Genomic DNA, 20360 nt, shown 5'->3' with positions numbered 1-20360 from the left:
TAGACAAAAATGATGCTGTTTCCACCTGTTTGCTGTAATATATTCCTGAAAATTACACTAAAAAAATGAAGAAACCAGATTTCCATCCCCCGAAGTTTAAGAAAATCACGAGCTTCAGACTGTCCCTCTTCACCATTAGATGGCACTGGTCTGTCAGTAAGGCAACAGTGTACTCCAAGGTTCAAACTGGAAAACAGGCATTTTCAACTGGCCTCAAATAAGTGGAAGGCAAAATTAAAAACTGTGAAAATCAAGGGCTTTAGAAAGTTGTATGAATCTTTTTGCAGGACTATTATCTGTGAAATTAGGCAAATCTTAATTTACATTTTTTGTCTCTCTTGTCTTTCCTTTGGAGAAAAATTCTAATTTGTAATGAAACTAAATCAAAAATCTGGAAGTTCAGGTCAGACTGATGACTAATTAGACAGTAAATATGTTTTTAAAAAATTTTTTAATACTTATTCATTTTTGAGAGAGAGAGAGAGAGAGAGAGAGAGAAAGAGAAAGAGAACAGGGGGTGAGGGCAGAGACAGAGGGAAACACAGAATCCAAAAAAGGCTCCAGGTTCTGAGCTCTGAGCTGTCAGCACAGAGCCCAATGCATGGCTTGAACCCATGAACTGCCAGATCATGACCTGAGCCAAAGTTGGATACTTAACCAACTGAGCCATCCAGGTACCCCAGTAAATATATTTTTTAAACAAAGGAAATTCACATTATTCCAGCTTTCCCAAACATAGAAAGATGCTTTGACTCTTTTTTTTTTAACTTATTTATTTTGAGAGAGAAAGAGAGCACGAGTTGGGAGGGGAAGAGACGTAGAGAGAGAGAATCCCAAGCGGGTTCCACATTTATCAGCATTAAGCCTGATGTGGGACTCAGACTCACCAACCGTGAGATCATAACCTGAGCTGAAGTCAAGAGCCTGATGCTTAATCGACTGAACCACCCAGATGCCCCAACTCTTGGGTTTTTAAAGACTACTACTGTGTCCCAGACAATTAGCTAGTGTATAGACAAATGACATTTAGATTCTGCTCTGAAACTCACAGTGTAGTAGGAGAGATAAAGAATATATAAATAACTATAACATAGGGTAGAAAAAGTTAATTGTGCAAATGACAGTTGCAAAAACAGTTCTGGGGAAATGCAGAAACCACTTTCTGCTAGGGGAATCAGGAGAGGTTTAGGGAAGGAGGTGGCAGTGGGCTTGGCCTTGAGAGGGAGCAGAATCTGTGCAGATTGCAGGAAGATGGAAACGATCCATTCAAAGGCAGCATGTGCCACTACATGGAGATGGAGGGCAAAGAACAAGAAGTTTGGCAGTTTGGCACCTAGACTGTGTTACAGTGGTACGTAGAAAATAAGGACAAAAAGTTGTGCTAAAATTCTTCACTGATCTTATAAGTGGGAGTCATCGACAAGTTCTGATTAGGGATACTCTAACACTAGAGCTCCAGAGGTTTTCTGGCAGTACTGTGGAAGATGAAAGGCAGGTGACACTTTGAACATTAGAGTAATAAGCCAGAGGAGATAAAATGAGGAACAGCATAGAGGAATGGCACAAGGATGGATGGGTGAAGGCAAGTATTTATTTATTTTTAATGTTTATTTATTTATTTTTGAGAAAGAGAGAGACAGCATGAATAGGGGAGGGGCAGAGAGAGAGGGAGACAGAATCCGAAGCAGGCTCCAGGCTCTGAGCTGTCAACACAGAGCCTGATGTGGGACTCGAACTCACAAACCATGAGGTCATGACCTGAGTCAAAGTTGGACACTCAACCGACTGAGCCAACCAGGTGCCCCAAGAGAAGGCAGGTCTTCATTAGGACACAGCTAATCCTTGACAATGCTTCATACATGGAGGATACGGGAAGGGGTGAGAGGATCCTGAAAATCTGAATGGCTAGAAGGATGCAATTCTCAGAGCACAGATTGTAAACCTGTTAAGCTTAGATCTTGGGGAAACCTTTTGAGTAGGGAGGAAAGATACTAGACAAAAAAGTAGGGCACTGCAAGGGACACAGTGGGTCAGTTGATGTGTGTGTGTGTGTGTGTGTGTGTATCACATCCATTTATCGATGGGACATTTAGGCAAATTCCATGTGTTGGCTCGCAATGAACATATGGGCACATATGTATTTTTCAGTTAGTTTTTTCATTTTCTTCGGAGAAATACCTAGAAGAGGAATTGTTGGGTCATACGGTAACTCTATTTTTAATTTTTTGAGGAACCTCCATACTGTTTTCTATAGTGGCTGTACCAATTTACATGATCAGTCTTGGATGACTGTATATTTCCAGGAATTTAACCATTTCTTCCTTGCTGCCAATTTGTTGGTATGTAAATTGTTCATAGCAGTCTCATGATCATTTGTATTTCTGTGGTATTGGTTTTAACTTCTCATTTCTGACTTTATTTATTTGGGCTCTGATACTTTTCTTGAGTCTGGCTGAAAGTTTATCAATTTTATCTTTTTAAAAACCAGCTCGTAGTTTCTTTTCTATTTAAGATGTTTCTGCTCTGATCTTTATTACTTCCTTCTTTCTACTAACTTCAGGCTTTATTCTTTTCCTAGTTCCTTCAGGTGAAAGGTTAAATTATCTATTTGAAATTTCTCTTGTTTCTTGAGGTGGGCCTGTATTATTATAAGATTCCCTCTTAAAACTGCTTTTGCTATATCCCATAGACTTTTGGAACATTGTGTTTTCATTTTTATTTCTCTCAAAGTACTTTTTAATTTTTTCTTTCTCTCTCTCTTTTTTTTTTTTTTAACAGAGAGAGAGTGCACGAGCAGGAGAAAGGGGCAAAGGGAGAGAGAGAATCCCAAGCAGGCTCCATGATCAGTGTGGAGCCCGATGCAGGGCTTGATCCCATGACCTGGGATCATGACCTAAGCTAACATCAAGAGTCAGCTACTCAACTGACAGAGCCATCCAGGCACCCCTTTCCTCTTTGATTTCTTCATTGGCCCAACAGATATTTAGTAACATGTTTGAATCTTTATGTGTTTCTGTTTTTTCCAGATTTCTTCTTGCAGTTGATTTCTAGTTTCATACCATTGTGGTCAGAAAAAATGCTTAATATGATTTCAATCTTAAATTTATTGAGATTTGTTTTGTGGCCTAACGTGATCTATCCTGGAGAATGTTCCACGTGCACTGGAGAAGAATGTGTATTCTTCTGTTTTTGGATGAAAACATTCTGTAATAATCTATTAAGTCCATTTGGTCTATTGTGTCATTCAAGGTCAATGTTTCCTTCTTAATTTTGGTTCTAGATGATCTATCCATTGATGTAAGTGAGGTGTTAAAGTCCTTTACTGTTACTGTATTACCACCAATTTCTCCCTCTGTGTCTGTCAATATTTGCTTTATGTATTTAGGTGCTCCTGTGTTGGATGCATTAGTATTTACAAGTGGTGTATCTTTGTGTTGAATTGACCCCTTTATCATTATGTGATCCCCTTCTTTATCTCTTGTTACAGCCTTTGTTTTGAAGTCTATTTTGTCTAAGTATTGCTACCCCCAGATTGCTTTCTGTTTCCATGTATATGGAATGTTTTTCTACATCTTCACTTTCAGTCTGTGTATGTATTTAGATATGAAGTGAGTTTCTTGTAGGCAGCATATAGATGGGTCTTGATGTTTTTTACCCATTTAGCCATTCTGTGTCTTTGGATTGGAGCAGGTAGTCCATTTACATTTAAATTAATTATTGATAGGTATGTATTTATTGCCATTTTGTTCATTGTTTTCTGGTTGTTTCTGTAGTTCTCTGTTCTTTTCTTCTTCTCTTATGATTTGTGACTTTCTTTGGTGCTGTTTGGAATCCTTTCACTTTATTTGTGTATCTATTATAGGTTTTTGGCTGTGGTTACTATGAGGTTCATATATAACAACCTATGTACATAACCATCTATTTTAAGTTGGTGGTCACTTAAGTTTGAATGCTTTCTAAAAGGACTACATTTCTGCCCCCCACCTCATGTTTTATGTTTTTGATGTGATATTTATGTCTTATTATTTTGTGCATTCCTTAACTAATCATTGAAGATATGCAACCATATCTACTACTGTTGTCCTCTTCTACCTACCTTGTTGCTGTCCCCTGCTGTGGAGGGACCCAATTTCTAGGTCCCCTTCACAGGGAATTATTCCATATATAGTTGTGGATTTATTGTGTCTGTGGGAAGAGGTGAGATCAGGATTTTTCTACATTGCCATCTGAACCCTCCTCCTAATTTTATTCTATTTTTTTAGTTTGCATTGTGGGGAACTTGAAAGAGTAATGGGATGGAGGTACTTTAGAAGAGCGGATATCTGAACTCTCTTCTCATCTCATTTCCACCCAAATTTGTCCTCTCATTCTCCATTCAGCCAGGCAGCACCTGCTTAGCTGATGAAAATAATTGCCATGCAGGTGTGATTTTGATGTGAGACATAGACGTGTTTGGCACACAGTAGATGCTCAGTAATATTTGCTGAATGAATGAATGTATCAAGTTTCAATTAACCAGAGATATTTGCATTTTCTTGTTTTTTTTTTTTTTCTTTTATTTTAGAGAAAGAGAGAGTGCTAGTGGGGGAGAGGGGCAGAGGGAAAGAGAAAGAATTCCAAGCAGGCTCCATGCTTAGCATGGAGGCAGATACAGGGCTAGATCCCACAAACCAGGGACCATGACCTGAGCCAAAATCAAGAGTTGGACACTCAAGTGACTGAGCAACCCAGTTGTCCTGATATTTGCATTTTCAAAAGAGAACAGAGGTGAGATGAATCCCTAAATAGAATCTCTCACTATTTGTCTATCACCATTTCTCAGTGGGAGTGCTATAGGTATTCATGAGTAGCTAAATTCTTCTTGAAGGTTCTGAAGAATGCTGGAGGCTTAGCATCCCTGGATTGGAAGTATTAACTACCAGTAGCATCTTGGGCCTTATGACAACCAAAATGCCCCTTTCAAATCTTAGTCCCCCAATATTTCCTTGAGAATACTTGCTCCCAAAACAATCCTCCTACTGGGCTGCACCCTCCCTCCATTGTACTGTATGGGCTTTTCTGCCCGTCTTTGGTTACAACATCCTAAATTTTGGAAAAATCTCTTTTGAAAAAAAAAAATGAGGCAAAATTGTTCCCAATTGGTCAACAACTCTCTCTTCTTTCTTGACCCTTTCCTGACCGACTCAACCAAAATTCATCTTTTTAATTTCTTAATAATTTGAACACCTCCCTAAAAATGCTTACTTGTTAATTAGTCTTTTGTGGCTTCCCTTGGTATCAGGAAGGCTGCACTCATCTTTCTGTATGTTGTTTTGCCTTACATTCCAGCTACAATGAACTCTTTCATTTCTTCCAAGCACGTGCCCTTGTCTTCAGGCCTTTGCAACTGCTCTTTTCTCTACCTGGAACATTCTTCTCCCTTCTTCTCTTCAGATTTCATTAATTTATAATTATTCTCAGATCTTGGCTGGGATGGTCAGTGCTGGAGCTCCTCCTGTAAACTCCATAGTAGTGTCTATTCTTTTTATCATTGCTCTTCTGACTATAACCCAATTGGAAATTAGCCATTTACTTATTTACTAGACCATAAACACCATGATGACAGAACATGTCTGGTTTTTTCATGATCTCCCAATGTCAGGTATGTTGTTTAAAATTGAGCAAGGTGTCACTAAACACCTTGGTTAGTTTCTACATAGTTTTTTTTCTTGTGAGTATTACCATATTACCATTACACTATGGTATAAATACTGGTGTTCTAGATTCCTTGACTCTAATCCCTAAGCTTTGCATATAATAAAAATCTTAATAGTTTTTAATAATTTGAAATAAACAAAAATAGTACGTCATATGTAGTATACATTTGATACTTTAAGATAAACTTAACTGAGAAAACAATCTCTCATCATATATGTTTGAAAAGTGTTATTCAACTATTAAAATTTGTGGCACTTTGAAAAACAGGGGAAAAAAAGCTGTGACTAAGACATGCTCAAATTGATCTAAAGCTCACTTATGATTTCAATTAAGGCCTCTGATTTTTACTACAATTTGGCAGTTTAAAAAATACCAATTGCTGTTCAATGTATAATTTTTTCCATATAAACATGGGCATGCTTCATCCATGAATAAACTATTTTGCAAAATTGAGAGCAGTAATTCTTACTCTTCTATGTGTCTGATAATTAGATTAACTGAAAAGTTTCTATCAATACATATTTCTGGACCTCAGCCTTAGGGATTTTAATTTAGTTCATCAGGTCTGTCTAATGATTGGGAAGAATTTAGCTCAAATGAATGCTCATACTTTTTTTTTAATCATAATTCCCTCTAAGTTCAGTATTAAAGAATTTTCTGTTAAGAGCTGACATTTTTCCATAACTTTTTAATTTTTAGAAACAAAAACAAATGTGAAATCATATGTTTCTAAAATCCCTGGATGTACCTGATTACTCTTACAGGCTTCAATACGTATCATCTAAATTATACTTGAATTTACTCTAAATTCTGTTATCCAGTCGTATATTAAAACATTAAGCATAATGGCAATTTTTATAATTTATAGATAGTTGAACTTACTTGTTATGTAATGAACATATATCTCTTAAAAGAACATATGGTAAAGTCCTAACCCCTAATATCTCAGAATGTGACCTTATTTGGAACAGGGTCTTTGCAGATTTAACCTAGCTGAGGTCACTAGTGTGAGCCCTAATCCAACACGATCAGTGTATTTATAAAAAGGGGAAATTTGGACGTAGACTCAGATGTGTGTAGAGTAAGATGATAGGAAAAGACATAGGAAGGATGTTAAGTGAAGATGGAGGATAGAAGCGATGTATCTAAGAGGCCAGGAAAGCTAGAGATTGTGGGCGAACCACCAAACACCAGGAAAAGACAAGGAAGGAAACCTACAGATTTAAGAGGGAATGTAGCCCTTGATTTCGGACTTGTAACATCTAGAACTGTGAGATAAATTTCTGCTGTTTGAAACCACCCAATTTTTGGTACTTTGTTATAGTAACCCTAACAAGCTAATACACCAGTAAATACAACTGTTCCTAACACAATTTGCAATCACAGAATCCTTAAAATGTTGTTTGATTTTTAAAAACTAAGCTTACTCAGTCAAAGGCAAAATTGAGGCAGTCACTGGAAAATCTCTCCCCCAAGTGCCCTCTTTAACAGCCTGGTGAAGTCTATGGCCCTTTCTCCTAATACTATTTTTAAATTTACATAATAAAAAACATTGGATTATGAATGAATCCCGTATATTGAAATAGTTGTCAAAATTTAAGAAACACCAATCTGTGGTACAGTGATATCATGCACTGCATTATCAACACATTAATAATTAGATCTAAAAGAAAGTTTATTAGTGATGAGAATAAAGGGTCCTTTCAGATAACTGTAGTATGATGTGACAATATTTGTGAATTCTATTGTGACAAAGACACAGGTACTGCTAATTATTATTATTTTTTTTGTAAACCAAAGGGATTATTAAAAAAATGTTTTTTAATGTTTATTTTTGAAAGAGAGAGAGACAGAGCATGAGCAGGGGAGGGCAGAGAGAGAGGGAGACCCAGAATCCAAAGCAAGCTCCAGACTCTAAGCTGTCAGCACAGAGCCTGATGCGGGGCTCGAACTCAGAAGCCGTGAGATCATGACCTGAGCTGAAGTCGGACTCCCAACTGACTAAGCCACCCACACGTCCATGTACCACTAATTCTAAGGCAGTGTCTTTCTTACACTCATAATGTTAAAAAAATGCTAAATTCAGATAGAGATTAGTAAAAACAGATATGTAATTTATTCCCAGCCATGTCTAAGGACCCTGTGAATTCCACCTTTGGAGTATTTGGTAGTTGGTGGATTCCAGGTAAAAAAAAAACAAAAAACAAAAAACAAAACAAACAAAAAAAAACCCTTGAAGAGGAGAGATTGGTTTTATTCGCAAATTATTTCTGCTTTCCATTTTGATAGAGTTGGCCTCAAATGACTATGTGATAGTTGTGTGGGTGCCACTCAGTATCACCCTTCTGATGTGTCTCCCTGAACTGCAGAGGAAAGCTAACGACCACGTGTCATAGACTCCCTTGCAGCTGAAGTTCTAAACATGATTTAGGTTCAATCTCATTTACATGAGATCTGAAAGAAGGAGGTAGAAGCTATGTGTATTCTCTGCTTGCTGGCAAGCTGAGATATGGCTGTAGTTGGGTTTCTGCAGCCATCTTATTACCGCTCTAGTGTCTATCACTAGAGTAATGGGTGTCAAGAGGTTGGGTCCTGGTACATTTAGCTGGCATGCATCCTAATAAATGTGGCACTGCTCTGGACTTGGCAGCAAAAGTAGCATTTGATCTTGGCAATTTCCACACTGTGGGGGTGGCAGTGCTGGTTTCTGATCACAGGAAAGGTACCAGCTCCCTAAGTGGTTGGGTTTGGCTGTGTGGCTTTGAAGTCATTACTGACAACTCAAAATGAAGTCCCCTTCCTCAATCCTTCCTATACTTATGCAATCAACTTAATGCCCTGAAATAAATCCCTTCTTGCTTTAACTGGCTACAATGAATTGTTATCAGCACTGCAACTGAACTCTGACCCATACAGAATACAATTTATATTCCCTTCTATGAAAGACCCATTTCCTCAAGAACTCCTTAAGGAAGTTGGCAGATGATTGCTTTCCATTCTACTAAAGAGGACACTTTCAATTTCAAACACCCTGGAGGGCAAAATGCGGAACTGTCCACTGCTCACTGACCAAAAAGAAACATACTCAAATTTATGTCACAAAAAGTATAATAGAAAATACAAAGAATACCCCAAAATCTGTTCCAGTTCAGTTAATTACAATCCCTTTATAAAGAACTCAGCTATTGGCTAAGAGAGTAAAAATACTGGATTGCTAACATAGAAAATATGTGTAAATTATTACCTATTTCTCCATAAATGTACTTCAATTGGCCTGCCTGTTATACCATCTGAGGATAAAGGCAATTTCTTTTCCTACGTGAAAGGAATTTAATATTTAACCCTCAGAGTAAGCCAGGTGCTGTATTAGCTTGGTATTCTCCTTAGCCAGGAGGTATCACAATGAGGGTATTAGTTGCTCTATTATTCTGGAGGCCAAAAAGAAAATCCTAAGTTATCGCAGAGAAGTTTTATTAACAAAATGAGCTTGAGCTGAAAATTACCTCAATGACTTCGACAATATGCAATGGGTAAATAGAGTGAGAAAACAAAGTGGTGTGCCAGAGGTTTTAATTATCATATAATTCCAAGAGAGGGTTCACTGAAATCCCTAGATTGGATTAGTCATGTGTTTTTCCCTGTGATACACACACACACACACACACACACACACACACACACACACACACAACAGGAAAAAAATACCTATCAATATAATCAACTAGTATTAACAATATATAAATATATTAATATAAAAATAAATATATATTTTCCCCCTCCCCCACTGCAATTCTGGAATAGAGAAAAGGTAATCTTTTGGAAATTAGAACTTTTAATATAATGAATGAGCTTGTGTGGTTTATAAAAATTGTTAACCATTATATAAGAAAACGGAGTATGATTTTGTATCTCATCTCTCTGAACATATATTTTAAGTCTCAGGAAGATGAACCCACACTTAGGAGAACTGTCACTTTATCAAATCTCATTTAGCAAAACCCCCTAAAGCCAGGCACATTTCTTAATCATGTGCAATTCCTTTAGCAAACAGAAAACAAATATATTTAAAATCCAATCTGAGCACAGAAACCAAGCATAAGAAACGGAGCTCTAGAGACCGAACAGTATTTTCCAGTGGTTCAAGACCTTTTCTCTCCTAACTTCCAAAAAGTCAGTTGGACTGTGGCCCTGCACTTCGATTTTCTATCACATTTTAAAAAGGAAAAAAAAAAAAAATCTTACCATTGCATATGTTTCTTGTCTTTAACACCAGGACATTGCTTTAAAACACCAACTTTGTGAACTTGATGTTAAACCTGTGTGTGGGTGATTTTAACGGTACCGTGGCTTTACCAAACAAAAATTAAATTGTAAAATGCGGTTTTTGAAAACCCTATTTGTAGCCCTTCGCTGCCGTCTAAGAATACAGGTGTTTCCCCGGTGTGGCCGCTTCACTGAGGCGGACGCGAGGCGGCAGCCCCGGGGACCGGGGAGAACATCGCGAACCTCCTGGAAGGAGGCCCGGCTCCTGCCTCCATGTTGCCCGTCGGAGGGAGAAGACTGCAAACAAAGCCCAGATCTCCAGGAAAGCCGCTCCCGCCTCCTGGCCCGCTACACCCACAGATCACAGCCCGGGAAGGCGCTGGGGCCGGAGCGTGGCGGCCGGTGGAGCAGAACTTCAGACAGGTCCGCACACGAACGCGGAGTCGCGGTCGGTTTTCCCGAAGCCTCGAGGTCGGAGCTCGCCGCAGCTTGCCCGGCCCTTTGCCACCCTCCGGACACAAAGAGGGAGCGCCGGGCTCCGGGCTCTGCCCAGGCGGAGGCGGGCAAGTTGCTCGCCCGCGCCCTCGCCCTCGCCCTCGCCCGGGGCTCCGCGTCCCCGCTACACGCACTCACCAGAAGAAGCAGCGCGGCGCCCTCCGCGCTCCGCGCCATCGCGTCCGCGCCTCCGCCGCGCCCTCGCCTGGGGCGGCTCGTCTCGCTCGGCGCCGCCGGCTCCCCCGCGTCCCCGCAGGCGCGACCCCGGCTCCGCCCCGGAGCCCCTGCCCCGACCGTCGTTCTCGCGACCGCCGCGCCGCCCTGTCCCGGGGCGCGGTGCCAGGTGCGGCCGCCGTGAAAAAATGGAACCGGGAGCCCGCCGGAGTCGTGGGCGCTGAGGTGGGGATTCCTCGGAGGAGGGAGGCGCGCGGTGGACTCCCGCCCCTCGTCGCACACGCACCTGGGACCGTGACGTCCCTGGGCTGGGGACTTTGGGTGGCAGGCCCCGCCCCGCCGTCCTCTCCTTCACGTTCCCTCCTCTCGGGAGAGTGGCCGGGACAACGGAGGCTCTGGGCCACCCGGCGGGACTCGGCCTGAGCAGCGTGAGCCGCTCGGCGCCAGCCCCAGGGCAAAGCTGGCTCTTCGGAGCGAGACCTGCCGGCCCCTGGCGACCGCGCCCGGCCACCCGAGGCCGCCCAGGGGTCCAGAACTTTGTGAATGTGCGCGGGCCAGGAGCTCAGGTGGAGTGGACAAGACAGTGTTGCGGACATCCGCGTCCCCACTGCAGCCGGGGTGCCTGCGGCCTGCCTTCTGGGAAAGGAGGTTCTGGAGCAGGATGTAGGTGGCTGGCTCTGTGAAGGCCTCTTGCCTCTCTCCCCAAGGCCTCTTCATTGCTTCCAGCAGGTTTGCAGCTTATCTGGGTAAAGGAGACAGAAAAAAATAACAGATGATCTAAACGGACAGTTGACTCTGTTAACCAGAAACGGCTAGGAGGAAACTCCAGGGGTTGTTAAGGAAAAGATGGACTCTTTGATATGATTTACAAAATCTCTTACACAAAGCATAACTAGAGGTCAGAATCCTTGCTCCTCTAGCGGTGTGACCTGGACAACTTCTCTGTGTCTTAGTTCCAGATCTGCTAGATGGGATTAGCAACACCCAGCACAAAGGGCTGTTGTGAAGATTAAATCGGAAAATGCATGTGAAGCCTTCTACGGTGTTTATAGTACATCGGGTTCAATAAATGTAGTTATTAGAACTCTAATTATTGCAGGTATAAATGTGAAGTTGAACTCTTCTTGAAAAACGGAGGCACTAGAATCAGCACCAGGTTAGGAAGCTTCTACGAAACGTGAACTATTGATGTTGGAGTAGTGGAAGTGCCTAGGAAAGTATAAAGTGTTGACATCCTACTAGAAAGAGAAGTTTGGCATTCGCTGTGAACAAAATAGCAGAGTTCCTTCTGTAGTCAAAAGTGCCCTCTTTCTTGTCCCTTTCCCAGTTTTTTATACCCCTCTCTCCCTAGCTCTGATCTTGCCAGTTTTTCAGATCCAGTAAGTTGGCATCTTCTCTTTAGTCCCTTTCTTCCCTAGCTGCCAAGCACCCCTCCCTCTTGGAGTGGAGAGAAACCACGTTCTCCTCTATTTGTTTAGGGCTTAACTGCTGAGTGACTTTTCTCATATTATTACTTAAGTGTTAGTGATTAAGTTAGTTGAGGACTAAGTATATAGGAAGAGTGTCTGCTTAGTTTCCACTCTGTTTCCAGTGCCTAGGACAGTGCTGAGTACCAGGGAGGCTCTTAAGCATTGGATGCATAGTTGAGTCAGGAGAGAAGTAAGTCTCCTAGTTTCCATTCCTTTGTCTTGAGCTAGACGTGGGTGGTAGCACCTTGGTGATAATTCCCATTCCCCATCACTCTGGGAAATCTAAATAAATAAGGCAGGCTTTACCAGAACACTTTCACAGATCATCCTTGAAGACTATATATCAATCCTACCTAAAATTAGTACTCTTGTACCTGAGTCCTATAGGCAAGTATTTATGCCTCATTATCAAGGGTTTGTTTTCTGTTTAGTAATGATGATAATTGTAGCTTCCAGAATGAGAAATAGCTACCGCAAACTGTATTTCTGTTGGATTGTTGGGTCTCCCCCCGAGGCTGACAAAGTCAGTTTCAGAATTGTATTCTTCTAGAAGACATTTATTCCAAGGCTTTGAGAGAGTGTCAACACATACACTATCCAGAGCCATAGTATGTCATTCTCGAATTAGCTCCCCTTTAAAAGTTCTGAAATTTATGACTCAGTGACTTGAGGGAACTTGTTTCAAGTCAGATGAAACACTTCTCTAGCTCTTGACTTCTTTTTCCTGGCATGATAGTAAATCTATTTCATAAATCTCTGTACACAGGAAAAAATACCATTACTAACAAAGCTCTTGATTGCTTTATAATCAATTGAGTGTTAACAAGATGTCAATGACTTAATTTACGGGGTTTTTATTTTCCCCTAAATTAGTTGAACATTAAATGTACTTTTCTTAAAACATGTACTTATAATGCATCAGTTCAAATTATACTTTGTGCAAATAATTAGCTCTTATATCTAGATATATTCAAAATTATCTACCTGAGTTGTGTTTCCCAGAATACTTTGCTTCACACATACACACAGAGAAGAATAAGCTTTAAGTGATTAGTTTATTAGAATCATCTCTTAATATTATCTCAAACACAAAAATTTTGTAAAAACAAAAATTAACATCTCATTTTCCTACTATCACCACCTCTTTACCCCCAACACATTCTCAGCATCAAAGAACACTTTATACGTTGACAGTTCTTGGCAAATAGTTTGATAGATGACTGACCCTTTAAATCCATTAAAAATCCCAACGAGCATATGTATCAGAATTAATGTCAAAGAGATGAGAGCTAAATTGGGTGATTTCTGATTTCCAAATCATAATATGTGGCCGTTACAACATAGAAAATGGTCATTATGGTCAGGGGGCTTACTTATAGAGAGTCTATAGATAAAAGCTATGTAGATACAAGAAAAAATGTGAAATGCCTCTACCTAATGTGGAAAAGGCAGTAAAAGAAGGAATCTGTTTTCTGGCTTAGTTCTGCTCATTTATTCCTTCATTTATTCAACATTTAGTTTGTCCCTGTTCAACAAACATTTCATTTGCATTTTATTGGGAGTACAAAGATAAATAAGTATTTCCTCATCCAAAGAAACAAAAATAGGTACTTAGGAAATAATGTAACTACGGAACTTATAAACTATTATAAATGCAGTGGTAGAACTATGTGCAGGGTATAAAGCAAACCTAGGGAAGAGAATCCCTAATTCTCACTGAGTGCCATGGTATTAGAGAATGCTTTAGGTGGGGACTGTAGGGGTGATGTGCTGAGCAGATTCATAAAGGATGAATAATTGTGAAGGACACATTGACCCTGCCAGGACAGAGAAACTCAAACAGAGTTGAGTACTTGTTGGTGGAGAGTCAAGGGCTTCAGATTTCTGTGAAGAAAGCATTATTTTACTCACATTAACACAAGAAGAAAGTCAGAAGTAAAAGCTTCTGTTTTTTTTTCAGTGAAAATTGTACTGAGATAGTTACAGCAATATCCAATTAGAAAAGTCTAGCAAGTAGTTTGAAATGAGAAGGAAAACACAATTGCAGATAGATTTATGAGGCAGAAACAGTAACCTAATTTTCTTTCTTTCTCTATTTCTTACTGTCTGCCTACCTGTTAAATGCTTATGCCTTTTGAGTTTTTTTCCTTTGCTTCTGTTTTTCTTAATTGGTACTATGATTCTGTAGGCACACTCCTTGTGCAAACCCATTACAGCTCTCTTTCCTAAGCTTCAAACATGGGAATATTATCATTTGGATATTTCATAGGGACCTCAAAGTTCCATAATAATTTTGTAGGGATGTCAAACTAACATACTGACAAAAAAAGATTTCTGCAATCCCTTTAATTCAAGCTTACAACTTCCTCATATGCCTCTCACATGCCTTGTCAATTGGCCACCCAAGCCAAGAACCCGAGAGTCAGTCTCAATTCTCCTTTTTCCATACTCTCCATCTCTAATTAGTTACCTTTCCCTTTATTCTCTGTGGTTCCATTTAGAATGATTCATACAACCTTTGTAGCAGCAATCACATTGTGGCTAATGGTGATTTCATCTGTGTCTGCTACTCCACCCATTTTGCTTTCTCAAGGTTGTTAGTACTTAGAAAGCAGAGCCCATATCATATTCATAGTGGGGCCAGCCTCTCGTATCCAGCAAATATTTGATTTGTTGAACTAAGCTCATATACTGGAAGGAACTAATGATAAATAAACAGTATTATAAGGGAAGGTGTTTGAAATATCTACTGTAGATGAATTAATGGTGGATCTAGTCAGAAAATGTTGGTCTGGGATTGTGTATGTGTGTCGTGTACATGCACACACTGCAGGCACACACACATATGTGTTATTTTTGTGTATGTGTGTTTTCCCCAACCACACTGCAGCTCAAGAACAGGGGAAGGATAGCAGAGGGTGATGTGAGTTAGGGTTGCAGAGTGGCCTGGCAATAGTTAAGAGGTGTGAGTGTCAGTATATACATGGAATTGAGTGTGGCAGGAGGGGAGGCACGGGGTGAAGTTGGAGGAGCTCAGGGGCCAGTTGAGAAGACAGGGTATTACTTTCTGTATGGGGAAATGCGAGAGGATCGTCTTTCCCCTTAATCCTGGGGAAGGAGCCATGGTCATTTTCCAGAAAAGCCAAACCATGAGTGACATCACAGACACTAGAGAGTCAGGATGTTGAGATTTTCGTGGACTTTCCAGTTTGAAGGATCACGAGCCACATCCACCTTGGGCAGTGAGAGAGGAGAACTGGCCTACTTGGGGTGGGGGCTGGCCTCTAATAACAGGGTGAAAAAAGCTTTATGGCCTTTCTGAGCTAGAACTTACAGAGTAATAATCAAAGTCTAGCAGCCTGCAAGCCCTGTGGTCTAGCCCAGAGGAGCCAGCATGTCTTAATGAACAGTCACCACACTGTGGGGCAACAGTAGTCAGCCCGAGAGTATAGCTGCAGACAACACCCTTATGAGCGAGAGAGGCCTGCACGTGAGTCACAGTGCTAACTGAGCTTTTCCCCACAGGCTCCTCCTTGTGAGTCAATACAGGAGAACTGGCTGCTTGGCTACAAAGCCCCTCAGCCAAATGGCTGAAGGAGATTGTTAACGTTGTTCACAGGGCAGAGGAGAATTAGTGGGGGATGCTACAATTGCAAAATAGTATTTGGCCTGGCAGAAAATCCCCCAAATTATCTCTACTTGGGTCTCAGTAGAGTACTGATGATATCTTAAGAGATTTTTTTTTTTTTGAAATGAATCACACTAGTTTTAAAATGTGATAGGACTATAATAATGCTGGATGGCAGTGTGCACAAAACAGCAGCTCAAGTTGTCTAGGAAACCTCAGCAAGTCTTTGGTGTCCCATCAGATGCTCCTCCCTCCCACTGACTAATGTCTGAAATCCTTTAACTGGAGGGTCCCTCTACTGTTACAGGCGGAGTACTGGGAGGGTGGCATGTCAATCTCTTATCAGTCATTTACATCACAGCAGGTATCACAGGTTGCCCAGGCATGCTCCACCTCCAAGTCTTTTTTTTTTTAATTTTTTTTCAATGTTTATTTATTTTTGAGAGACAGAGAGAGGCAGAGTGTGAGTAGGGAAGGAGCAGAGAGAGACAGGGAGACACAGAACTCAAAGCAGGCTCCAGGCTCTGAGCTGTCAGCACAGAGCCCAACGCAGGGCTTGAACCCATGGACTGTGAGATCATGACCTGGGCCGAAGTCGGACGCCCAACCGACTGAGCCACCCAGGCTCCTCCACCTCCAAGACTTTATACTCTCTGTTCCTTTTTTCTAGAAGGTTCTGTTCCAGACATGTATAAGGTTTACTCCCTCACTCTTCACTTTTTGCCCCCCTCAAATAATACCTTGTTGGTGAGGCCTTCTCTGAACATTCATTTACAAATCTAATAATTCTGCCCCTAGAGCTCCCCATACCCCTTCCCTGCTTCCTTTTTCTTCCTGGCACATCTCAGTCTAAAAGACTGTGCATTTATGTGTTATCTGTTGCCATTTACTAGAATGTAAACTTCATGAGGGTTTTCTCTGTGAACTTCTATGTATCCAGCATCTAGAACATTGCCTAAGCCTTTGTAGGTCTTCAGTAAATATTAGTTGAAAGTGTAAATGAATGACTAAGTGAAGATACTCAAGGTTATTTTGGAGGATAGGGTGTGTGCGTGTGTGTGTATGTGTGTGTGTGCATGTGTGCCTTTAAAGTGAGAGTCAAGGGGGAAAGAACAAGAGACAATTATGTTCCTGGGAGGGTGTGAGTAAATGTCGCCAACTGAGGTGGGAAGCCTGCTTCACTGTGGACAAAATCCCTCTCCCTCACAATTTTGTCAAGGATGGGCCTTGCTAAGGCTGACTGCACAGCAGAAAGTGAAGAAGTTCAGAGACTAATGGAGAACATTGCTGTCTTCTTTAAGGCTCCCTTCCTTGCAAGGGGGACAAAGTGCAAAACCATAAACAATATGGAAAATCTCCTTCCCTCTGGAGGTGAACAAAGGAAGCATTTATTAACAGGAGTGTGATGCTTGGGAATGTTGATTTTTATCTCTGTGTGACTACATTTTCTGAAAAAAATTTCAGAATAAGTTTCTGGCTTTGGTTTTACCCCAGGATTTGCCTGTGGGAATTCTTGGAAAGATAAGGGAAATAGCGGTGGCTGGGGAAGAGAGGAGAGTGGTTGTTAACTACAACCCTGGGCTGGAATCCATCCCCAGCATGACAGGACTTGCAGGGCTTACCGCAGGCATGGGAGTGTTTACTGAGGGTGTCAGGTAGAAACCATCCCGATGACTCAATGTGACTAATGAGCCTAGGGAAATACAAAAAAAAAAAACCACCTCTCAGAAGACAGAAAGGAGTATTGGTTTCTTGGCAATTGTTTCATTCATTTGCACGTAGACAGGGATGTTCTTATGTGTATGAAAAACTTGAAACAGAAGAGATTCAGTAACTTTGGAGAGCAAACTTAGTAGTAAAACATTGGCTTTAAAGATCTTTTCCAAATAATCCAGAATGATAATTGTAAATACTTTAGTAGAGAGGAGGAGAATCTCAAAAATAATGAACAATTTTGGAGCGCCTGAGTGGCTCAGTTGGTTAAGCTTCTGACTCTTGGTTTCAGCTCAGGTCATGATCTCACAGTTTGTGAGTTCAAGTCCCAAGTCAGGTTCTGCGCTGACAGTGCGGAGCATGCTTGGGATTCGCTCTCTCTCCCTCTCTTTCTACTCTACCCCTACTCATGCTCGCTCTCTGTCTGTCTCTCGCAAAATAAATAAACTTTAAAAAAATTAGAATTGTTAATTTTTTTGAGTTTATTTATTTTTGGGGCGCCTGGGTGGCTCAGTTGGTTAGGCGACCGACTTTGGCTCAGGTCACGATCTCACAGTTTGTGAGTTCGAGCCCTGCATCAGGCTCTGTGCTGACAGCTCAGAGCCTGGAGCCTACTTCAGATTGTGTCTCCCCTCTCTCTAACCCTCTCCTGCTCATGCTGTGTCTCTCTGTCTCTCAATAATAAATAAACGTTAAAAAAAATTTATTTTTGAGAGACAGAGAGAGTGCGAGTGGGTGATGGACAGAGAGAGAGGGAGACACAGGATCCGAAGCAGGCTCCAGGCTCTGAACTGTCAGCACTGAGCCCGACATGGGGCTTGAACTCATGAACCGTGAGGTCATGACCTGAGCCAAAGTTGGACGCTTAACTGACTGAGCCACCCAGGCATCCCAACAATTTTGATTTTAAAGAAAAGGATTTGAGAAAATTAAATTACTCATTTTGATTTACTTTCAGAACTAATCTTGGTGGTGGTAGCTTTTTATTTCAGTACCATATCAGTCGATGTAGTAATTTGTTAATAATCAAGTTCTGTAATTTGTAAATGACTTGTTAAAATTATTAGAGCACATTTAAAGTTATTCAGTAACGATGTTACTTACTTCCATTTTGACATCCACCTCAGGTGGAGAAAGAGGCTTGATTCCAGTTGGGAAGGCCAGCGCAGCCTCAAGGTAATCTTGTCCAGAGACGGATATGAGCTTCCAAATGCCGTCTGTCACACATGTCATGTGGAAGAACAATATCAGGAACCACTAGGAGGACACATTTACATGAGCTGTGGTGATTTAAAGTTATAATGCTGTTCTTGAATCCCAAATTAGATATTATGAATGGCAGATTATTTCTGCATAGTTACTTTTGTGGCATAAGTAATTGAAAATCTGTTAACATGACAAATACTAATTTCATTAATTCAGTTACATTTATACACACCTAGGGAGTTGGAGAGTTGAAGCAATACCGATAATAAGAAAAGACATTCAAAATGTCTCCAGTGCCTGAGCATTTTAGGAAAATGTTTGTTTTTAAGCCTGTGTTGTTTGAACTGTACTTTTTTTGTTTTTGTTTTGTTTTTTTTTTGCTTTTTGTTTTTGTTTTGGCAGTGGACCTAATTTGAATTTCATCCCCCCCCCCCCCCCCATCTAGTTCCCACTTAGAGATTTTATTAGACAGAAATATATTCAATCATTAAGCAAACCAGTTAAGCAAAATGTTGATACAAAGAAGCCAATGGGAAAAAATTGCTCTTGATAATTTGGCTTTAAAGAAACTTGTCTAAGGGCATTTGCAGTTAAAGATTTTTTTTTTTATTCATGATGATTATCATGAACATTATTATAGACCTCTTGTTTGACTAGTCAATTGTCTGCTAATTTACTTGCCATCTTTTTTTTCAGGTGGACCTCTCAACTTTTACTGAAACAATATCTGAATGATGTCATACCTTTGGGGACAGTCACACCCATTTCATGCAGAATCAGCTACAGTAGAGGTAAGTCAGTCAACAAAGACTTCTTGTGACTAATTCTTCTAGGGGTATGAAAGAGGAGGAGAGTGTATTATCATACTTCTTTCTTGACTTTAGGATTAGAGTATTCATCTGAAGTAATCAGCAAATTTGATGACAACTCAACAAATTAAGCAGAGTAGTATTACAGGGAAGACTTACTGGTGAGCAAAGTAAAACCCAAGTGAAAGCTGATGTAAAGAATTGCTTTATGGGTCATAAAAGTGCCGTTGTGAGTTTCCATTGTGTGGCACTGTGGGAGAATGAGTCTACACTTTGCAATTTTCAATAATTGGGATTTTAAGTCTATAGAGTATGTTTTATTGTTCTTTTTATGTTGGATTTTCACTTCAGAAGTATGGATAAACCATCTAAAACAAAAAAAATGGAGGAAGATTATGGCTTCTAGGTTTTTAGGCATAACAAGATGATGGCACTTCTATAGAACATTTTATTTACTTTTATTTCTTAGAGACCAGATACATTAAGTCAATTGCTCAAAATGTGAAACTTGATTCCTAGGTGTGCTCTGTGGTCCTAAATGGACAGATGCCAGATATATGATTTGAGGGACACTGGAAAGTGTCTCACCTCCTGATCTATAACCTAATGAAAATGGAATATCACTTTGCTTGCTTTCTAAGTCAACAGATATTCTATGTATTAAAGATATATACTCCAAGGAGGAATAACAAAGTGATTCTGTGATTTATACTTCATCAAGAATGAACTTATCAAACAATTTAAAAACTTATCAACTAGTTATGGTCATCTTTTTAAAGGAAGCAGGAGGTAGTGATTATCAAAACTTTAGGCATATCATGTTTTAGAAACATGTAAAGGGAAAGATAAATTTCATTTTCTTCCATTTTATGTTGGGTCAGCTAACTTTTGCAAACACAACTCTTT

At 40.4% G+C, this 20360-nt stretch overlaps 2 protein-coding genes across 2 annotated transcripts in view; one reads left to right on the top strand and one right to left on the bottom strand.

Annotated features, from left to right (window-relative positions):
• The window catches only part of DSG2 (desmoglein 2), a 50011-nt gene extending 39243 nt beyond the window's left edge, over positions 1-10768 (bottom strand). The window contains exon 1 of the mRNA XM_086682674.1: positions 10594-10768. Within this exon, the coding sequence (XP_086538800.1) occupies positions 10594-10632 (39 nt within the window). The 5' untranslated portion in view covers positions 10633-10768. The remainder of the gene's footprint in view (positions 1-10593) is intronic.
• Positions 10061-19436, top strand: LOC147575570 (uncharacterized). Its single transcript, XM_086682679.1, has 2 exons — positions 10061-10854; positions 19342-19436. Exon 1 carries the CDS (start codon positions 10073-10075, stop codon positions 10811-10813), a length of 741 nt encoding a protein of 246 aa, XP_086538805.1. The 5' UTR covers positions 10061-10072; the 3' UTR covers positions 10814-10854; positions 19342-19436.
• Positions 19437-20360: the final 924 nt, after the last annotated feature.

The sequence above is a fragment of the Puma concolor genome, chromosome D3 (genome assembly GCF_028749965.1).
Source record: "Puma concolor isolate L17-30 chromosome D3, mPumCon1.1.hap2, whole genome shotgun sequence".
Lineage (NCBI taxonomy): Eukaryota > Metazoa > Chordata > Mammalia > Carnivora > Felidae > Puma > Puma concolor.
Note: the sequence above shows the minus strand (reverse complement) of the source record. Positions and strands in the feature narration are given on the sequence as shown.